Source organism: Furipterus horrens, unplaced genomic scaffold, assembly GCF_987537825.1.
Source record: "Furipterus horrens unplaced genomic scaffold, mFurHor1.1.pri manual_scaffold_5, whole genome shotgun sequence".
Classification (NCBI taxonomy): Eukaryota; Metazoa; Chordata; class Mammalia; order Chiroptera; family Furipteridae; genus Furipterus; species Furipterus horrens.
The window spans coordinates 143,840,690-143,849,392 of NW_028327175.1; the positions used below are offsets into that span (position 1 = coordinate 143,840,690).

Consider the following 8,703-nt stretch of genomic DNA (forward strand, 5'->3'; position numbering starts at 1 on the left):
GAGGTAATGTAGAGGAAAACTCTGTTAAAAAGTTGGAACTTGTATAAAAACAAAAGATAACATTTTATTATGTAAAACCACCCTACCACCTCCTTTTTCACTGCTCACTTCTGTAACAGTAAGAAGGTTTGAGAAATGATGTGGGGCAGTTCTGAGCCTCTCACTGCTGCTGGGAAATCTAAAGCATTCAGCAAACTTATAAACACGCCGCCTTGTCCGTTGGGGCTTCAGGGTCACACTAAAGGACGTTTTCTGAAATCATATTCTTAAGTACCCATCATTGGTTGGGGGTGGAGGGTGCCGGCCAATTACAATTCGAGAAGTGGCATAGTTTTGCTGTTCGGGGGCTTTGCCGTTTATGGAGCTGAGGCTGAGGGGAGACTGCAGTGTGTACCATGTGTTCCTCAGTTGCAGGCTGTTGGGCATGCAGATTGGCAAGGATTCCACTGACCTCCCCCCACCCCACCCCCAGCCCCCTGATACTTGATCCCCACAGCAGGTCTGATCTTGGTCTGGGTGGTAAGAGCGCCTATGCTGTCTTGGTGTGTCATGGATGGTAATGAATTTTCTGTTTTGGAGGAAAATTATTCTTCAGGAATTAGACAAAAAAATTATTTGCCCTGGGGAATGAATGAATGAATGAATGAATGACTACTTTGTAAGACACCTGGGCCTGTTCGTGGTTGTTGGGGTGGTGTGTGATAGTGTGACAATACCTCTGAAAGTTACTCAGGCTGCTCAAGGAGAAGTTCCTCTATATGTTCCCAGTTCCTGCTTTACGTGGGCTTGTGAGGGACTGGCAGTGCACAGGTTGCATGTAGTTTGCAGGCAGTACATACATGGAGTCAGAGAACTTGGGTCACAGTCCCAGCTTCAACACTGAACAGCCAGGGGACCCAGGCAGCTGTGCTGATTCTTCAGGGTTGCTTTGAGATAAAGCATTGGGAAAGCACAGGGATGATAGTGTATTAAAAAGCACCTCTGGCCCTGACTGCTGTGGCTCAGTGGATTGACCGTTGGCCTGTGAGCCAAGTGTCACTGGTTCGGTTCCTAGTCAGGGCACATGACTAGGTTGCATGTCTGGTCCCCAGTTGGGGGCGCGAGTGAGAGGCAACCACACAGTGATGTTTCTCTCCCTCTTTCTCCTTTCCTCTCTTTCTAAAAATAAAATAAAACAAAACAAAACAAAGCACTTCTGCTCTTGAATGCTCACTTGCAGCCCTTTGTCTGTCGCACCACAGCCATTGATTATGCAGCATTGATGAGCTTTGCTTCCAGGTTCTCCCTCTCCTGCCAGGAGGGGGTGAAGCCAGTGACTGTCCCTGCTCTTCAGTGCACTAGGCTACCTGCAAACTGAATGATGGTGAACAGACTATCGTCAGAGCGTTCTGTTAGGTAGCACTGAAAAACTACGCTGGGAAACCTGTTTTTTAACTCATTGCCTTAACCTGTAGGAAGTGGTCTGTCTCATTCCAAAGCCTCTCCCACCTTCTGCTGCTCTCATTTCCTTTCTGTGCTTTTGTTGCTTAAGTGATGTGGCCGTTTTACTTCCTTTCTTAGCCATTCACTAGAAGTTGAAGAAAATGGCTTTATTTTTACTGAAAACTGATTTTTCTGTGATGCTAGGAGACTATAATTCACATCTGGAGTTGCTGTGAGACCTTCTGGTCACAAGTTTGTAGTGTCTGTCCACTGAGAAAGTGTTGGTATCAATGTCCCCTAAAACTTCTCTTCTTTGAAACATGAACATGGAAAAGCCTATGGATGGGGAGGTTACAGTTCCAGCTACCATGCAGTGGGCATACGCTGTCCTCTCTCCACTGAGTGCAGGCAGGTAACACTGAGCAGAATGTATGGAGCACTCTTTGAGGACTCCAGAAAATGGTAGCCAGAATGGGGAAGGAAACAAAATGGGGAAGTATGAAAGGTCCAGCCATTAGTTTCCTGGTTTTCTTCTTTTTTTCCCCTCTTTCCATGTCTCCTACCTACACTCAAAGGCCACCTAAATCCCAGCACTGCAGACTCCTAGCCCAAGGAGCAGGAACAGAAGTTCCATTGGAACAGAGACTGAGAGAAATCTTAACATTTAGAATGCAAGCCCTGTTAACACATAATGTGCACATTCTAGACTTTTTCTGTGCATATTTTTAAAAACATAGTTATAATTATACCAAACAAATTTGTTTTTTCCTCTTAATGAAAGAAAATGTTTATTATATAAAGTACACAACATTGTAAACTTATTTTTTAATAATTTATTAAGCGTTCATAGCCTAATTCAGTGCCTTAGTATAACTGCGGTGTACATTTGAATCTGCTCAGATGGTGGTTCAGTAGGTGAGAGTGTGTTTACAGCGGACTCCTGGTATTGCCAATATCACCGGCTCTGGCCCTGGCTTCTGATAGCAAGGATACAGTTATTTAACATCTCTCACTTAGGTTGATTCCAGCTTGTTGCTTTTATAAATAATGTGGCAGTGGCGTATTTGTACCTAACGCCTTTCTTCATATTTGGGATCATTTCTTTGAGGCAGACTCCTGGAAGCAATGTAACTGAGTCAGAGGTTATGGCTATTTCAATTGCTGGTCGGTATCGATGATTATTTTTGCAGAGGATTTTGCCAGTTATGTAATAAGTATATTACTGCCCCCCCCTGCCCCCCCCCCCCCCCAGTTGTTGATGAGGAAATCGAGGCTTAGAGTGATTGGGCTGCCTGCTGAGGGTCACACAGCTATTTGGCAGAAGAGCCATGATTTTGGCCCAGCCTGTCTGTTGTAGAGGCCACTGCCACCTGCTCCTGCTCCTTGCTCTGCCAGCTGCACCATTGTCCCTTCCTCTTAGAGGACGCTCTCTGAGATCAGTGACATTGTACCTGCCCTGCCATCGGCTTTGGTAATTTGATATGGGAAAAAAATGAGCTCCTCTTAATGTTAATTTTCATTTCTATTTGTTTGACAGAGTCTGTGCCTTTTGCTGGTCATATCCTTTGTCCTTGGATAAATTCTGTTTCCTAGATTGGTCACATTTACTTGATTTATATGTGCTGTTAACACAATAAAGATGTTAACTTGTTTCTGCTTGGATTGTTTTGTAATTTGTCTTTTCATTTATTTGTTTTGTAAAACATAATTAAATTTTTTATGTAGCTGTAATCACTTTTTTTCCATTCCTGGAGAAGCTTAAAGAGAGGTCCCACTGGCAGAGGTCTGGCAAACATGGAAAGATATTTTTAAAAGAAAGCTTAGGTGTTTTAAGAGCTTACGTGTTGTAAGAAATGCAGCATTTGTCTTTGGCTGTTTTTCCTTAGTGCCTGTTTTCCTCATAATTTCCACTCCTCCCCTACATATACAGTTTCCTCGCAACCATTTTCCTGCTGAAATGCAAGGGCAAATTATGGGGTGATGGTGCCTGAGAAGATGATTTACAGTTTTCAAAACAGTTTTGGAAGGACAGTTTGAAGTACTATAAAATGAAGAGTTACCTTAGCTCCTTGCCGTAATTTTCTTCTATACATTATCCATTCTTATGAAAGAACTAGAGCAAACTTTCAAATTAAAACTTTAAAAAAATTTCTGTTTATATATGCATGCGATTTAAAAATAAAATGGTTATGCAGGACTTTTTATGAGAAACAATAGTCCTTAACCCTACTCCAACCCACTTTTCTACTCTTCAAACTCTTAACTGAATCTTGCAGTATTTACCTTCATTCATATCTTTACAGATTGTGTGTGTGTGTGTGTGTGTGTGTGTGTGTTTACTCTCGGGTCTCTAAGTGACACAGCAATACCTTGTATGATTGCTAATATACGCTGTTTCTCTTATTGACTTTTTCGTGTGGAAGGTCAGGATTTAGAGTCCTCATTCCCCTCCCCCACCAGCTTGCATGTGCTCTGTGTCTTCTTATCCTTCCCTTCTCCTCTCCCCCCACCATTCAGTCACACACATTCACACTTGTTGTTCTGTCTTCTCAGTGTAGTTTTTGTCCTTGGTTTAACTCAATATCCAGCACTTATATTATTAGTTTTGTAAATGCTATTCGCAGCCAAGTCATGTAGTTTCCTATCATTTTCCTTTTCTGCACAATATTTTGTTTCCTGTAGAACTAGTAATTGCCATGCTTTTACTTAATCATTTTCTGTGTACTTATTCACCCCCACATTGTGACTCTTCTGCCAATACATTCAGGGGCATTGGATGTTCTAACAATCTCGTCTCCTTCAAAACAGCTCTCTAGACTCTGACTTGCCCATTTGGGAGGCTCACTTTCTAGGCCCACTGCACAGTTTCCACCTCTACTTTTACAGGCATTCTGGCATATTCCATTTCTTCCTTTTCTGTGTCGACACCTTTCCTTTGTAATTTCCTGAGAAACATACACAGGTGGTAAATATTTGAGATTTTGTGTATATGAAAAAGACTTAGTTTATCCATAGTTTGTTCTTGGTTAATAATATGTCTGGGTATAGAATTCTAAGTTGGAAATCATTTTCCATCAGAATTTGAAGTTATTTTTCTGAAACCTTCTGTTTTCCAGTGTTGCTTTTGAAAATTTCTGATTTTTGATCCTTCATGTGAAGCTTGCTCTTAATCTGTGGAAGCTCTAGCGTTTCTTCTTTGCCCTCAGTTTCTGAAATTCCATGATGCTGAATCTTGCTGTCATAGATCTGTTTTCTTCTGTTGAGCTGGGCATTTAGTGATCCCTTTGAATTTAGAAATTCATATCCTACATGCAGTGTGTTCAATCTGCCATCCTTAACTAGGAGTCTGGATAAAAAAATTTAAAGGGAAATTATAGTGAATTTATATTTATATAAACATGTTTCCAGAGCTGTAATATTATCTGTTAAATGTTGAAAGAGGATCATGGTGATTAAATTGGGCAATCAGAATTTAAGAGTTCTGACAACCATAAAATATAGACAATCACAACATTTCATTTGACAGAGCAAATTAAAATTGCAATGAAGGAATTGTTCAAGCCATTTAATTACTCTAGTAGCCAGTCTAGATTTGTATCAGAGACAGGGAGATTTATTCTTAAACTTTTTTCACTTTTATTGAAAGGAAAAACATGCAATGCAATCCATATAATTATAGAAGATTGAAGGTACATCCTACTCAGTCCCTTGTTTTAATTTGATCCCCCCAAATCACATACCAAAAATTATTTGTATATTTGCCGCAACCTTCAGCCACTTTAGCAATAGAACAAGTGGCCTCTAGGCCAAGCAGGTGAAAATATAGCTCTAAATTTTCCCTAGCATTTTAAACACCCCCCCCAAAGGCAGTTATAGGAACAAATTGGTCAGTATTTCTCTTATCAGTGTAATAAAAATTAAAATAAATGGGTAAGCTACATGCTTCATCTCTAGAACGATACTCTTCCCAAGGGCTTCCCAAGGAACAGTAAACCTTGAATAGACAAACTTCATGGTGAGGGATTTTATGTCTTAATATAAGCTTTTAAAGCAAGACACTCCTGTGTCTACTCTCCTCTCAATAACCACACTGAACCCTGTTATGCCCAGGGTTTTCCCCAACACCAAGCAGTTCTCCAACTTTCTTTAACTCAATTCTGACACTATCTACTGGGAGACACTGTCAGATCCTACAGGTGAAGGGCTCAGTCAGACACGTAACTGCCCTCCCACTCCAGATGCCAGTCATGAGTCCTGATGGTCACCCGTACTTCTGACCAACTGGCCATATAGCAGAAGTTTCCATGACCTCTTCTTATGGTTTAATAAATTTGCAAGAGTGGCTTACAGAACTCAGGAATGTAATTTACTTACTAGATTAGAAGTTTATTATAAAATGGTATGAGTCAGGAAAAGCCAGATGGAGAAGATACACAGGACAGGTGTGTGGGAAGGGGTGTGCCCTCTCCTGGGTGTGCCACTCTCCCAACTTCTGCACATGTTCACTAGCCTGGAAGCTCTCCAAACCCTGTCCTTCCGGGTTTTCGTGGATGCTTTATTAGGCACAATTGATTAAGTCACTGGCCGCTGGTGATTAACCCAGATGCAGAGGGGAGTGGACTGAAAGTTTTAACCTTCTCACCACCTAGTTGGTTCTGGCAACCATCCTTAGGGACTTTCCAAAAGGTAAACTCAGGTATGATCGAAAGTGGCTTGTTACGAATAACAAAAGACACCTTTATCTTTTTTATCACTTCGGCAATTCCAAAGGGTTTAGAAGCTCTGTGCCAGGAACAGAGACAAAGGCCAAATGTCTATTTCTTATTATAAGTCACAATATCACAAATATAAATAGTAATTATAGCCCACTTTCATGTGCTCTAATAATGAATCTTGTTTTCTGTTTTCTACCAGCTTTTTGGAGACTGGGAAGCCCAATTGCGGAGAATAATGAAGCTCATTGCTGGCGGTGGCCTGTCCATCACTGGCTCTCACAACATGTGTGGAGACTATCTGTACAGTGGCCACACAGTCATGCTCACACTCACCTACTTATTTATCAAAGAGTGTAAGTCTAAAACAGGCTTCCATTAGAAGTTTCTGTTCTAACCTTGGTTACAAATAAGCTAAAGCCCTTAGATTTGATAGCCCAAGAGATTTGTTTTTGGAAGGATAGACCCAAGGTAATTGCATTGACAACAGTAGTAGAGGGGTGGTGGGTGCCCTTAGTGGTACTTGAATAGTGAGATTATTACAAAGTTCTCCTCTTTTTAGATTCCCCTCGACGACTCTGGTGGTACCACTGGATCTGCTGGCTTCTCAGCGTGGTTGGAATCTTCTGTATTCTCTTAGCACATGACCACTACACTGTGGACGTGGTGGTGGCATATTACATCACCACGAGACTCTTCTGGTGGTACCACACTATGGCCAATCAGCAAGTGAGTTTTCCCTCATTTGATGGCAGCTTCTATTGCTCCAGGGTTGGTGTCCCTGGCATGGCAGGGGAAAAACAAATAAAAAAATGCACAAATGTCTTAGGTTTCTGTTTTATTAAGGGATAGTCAACTAATATTATGTTCTTTTGGGATGCTGATCCACTTGAGAATCAAAACTGAACAAGAAATGTGTTAATGTAATGACATGGAAGATCGTATCCTTTTAGGAAGAGTATCATGTTCTCATTGTCTTTGAAAATATTTACTAATCTGTGCACACCTGTTGCTTGACTTGAATTCCTACCCTTGGGACCTCACCGGCTTAATACTGAACATTTAATTAAGTTTGCCCATTTTTATTGTAGAAGAGTAACTAGAAAGCTAATTGAGGTATTTATTTATAGATGAGATTGAGTAAGCCACAAGTTTTCCTTGCACACCTGGAATCGGTGTTATTTGTTTTTCCACTAGGGTGTTTCCCAGTTTGCAAATGAGCGCAGAGTGTAGAACGATGCTGTCACTGCAACTGGGGTGTGTGGGTGGATGTGGGGCCGGTCTGGGTCCCTCGGTGAATTTTAATACAAAAAATACTTGATCTAAAAGTGTGGGATTATGAGAAAATAATCCCACACTTGGGGCTGGAACAAGTCAATTGTTCTTCCTCACTTGGTTTTTCCTTTCTTTGTTGTCTTAGGTGCTAAAAGAAGCTTCCCAGATGAACCTCTTGGCCAGGGTGTGGTGGTACAGGCCATTTCAGTACTTTGAAAAGAATGTCCAAGGAATTGTACCTCGATCTTACCATTGGCCCTTCCCCTGGCCAGTAGCCCACCTCAGGAGGCAAGTTAAATACAGCCGGTTGGTGAATGACACATAACAGCTGTACAAAGTGGGGAAACGAGGAACTGTCCGAAGTGCTAAGAACTCCATGAGAGAAGATGCCATAAAATAAACACCTCCCTAATCCTACTATCTTTCAACGGTTACGTTGACTTAACCTATTGAGTTACCTGGTCAGCACTGTGATCTTTTTTTCTCTCCAAAGGACCTGCGTTGGACAACAATAAAGAAAATTTAACCTATCATGCACTGTACCCATTTCCTGTTCATAAGTTTGGAATTTACATGACTTGCAACCACCACGTTCCTTTGTATATGATGCAACAACATAAATGTGAGCTTTTATATCATACGTTCTGGTCTTTCCAGTCACATCTGGAAATAAAGTGTATTATTTTCTTGGGAAAACATACTTTTCATATCTCTCGCCCCAAAGATTGGGCTGTAAGCCATTTTCTAGCAAATGTCTCTTTGAAGGTTTCTAAGTACCTGAATGGGGTTCGATTCTGAAATCTTTTTACCTGTTGCACCGATATTCAAATAAAAATGAAAGACAGAAAGGTTTATCAACTTTGGGTTTTGTAAAATCAGCAGAGACAGTGTGTCAGAAAGTGCAAAAAAAAAAAAAAAGATTCTGTTATAAAGTGATTTTCTAAGTATTTCCTAACTTTATTTTTCAAATGATGTCATGAAAACCAAATTTAAAGATTTTTACATGTCAAAGAGAAGAGAGTTAAAATTTAAAAATGCTTCTTGGGAGAGAAATTTGTCTATGTTTCTAGTGCCTTTCTTGTCTTGATTGTATGGTCAGTAGGCAATCTTAAATGTTTTTATTTAAAATAAAGTATTCCACGAAAATATAAATGTATGTATACACTACTAAATTTTGCATTTATAGCTAAATTAAATCAGAAGGCTGCTTAAGGTTTTTAAACTGCTCTGAATCAAAGAAGGGTGGGGTGGAGGGGTAATTAGAAAGTCAGAGCCTGTTCCCATATTGTGAGCA

The 8,703-nt window shown here is 40.7% G+C and overlaps 1 protein-coding gene across 7 annotated transcripts in view; it reads left to right on the top strand.

Annotated features, from left to right (window-relative positions):
* SGMS1 (sphingomyelin synthase 1) overlaps positions 1 to 7,939 on the top strand; it is a 290,955-nt gene extending 283,016 nt beyond the window's left edge. For all 7 annotated transcript variants that reach the window (XM_090278031.1, XM_090278030.1, XM_090278035.1 and 4 more), the window contains 3 exons: positions 6,337 to 6,490; positions 6,697 to 6,863; positions 7,555 to 7,939. In XM_090278031.1, the coding sequence (XP_090134157.1) occupies positions 6,337 to 6,490; positions 6,697 to 6,863; positions 7,555 to 7,734 (501 nt within the window). In that variant the 3' untranslated portion in view covers positions 7,735 to 7,939. The remainder of the gene's footprint in view (positions 1 to 6,336; positions 6,491 to 6,696; positions 6,864 to 7,554) is intronic.
* The last annotated feature ends 764 nt before the right edge of the window (positions 7,940 to 8,703 follow it).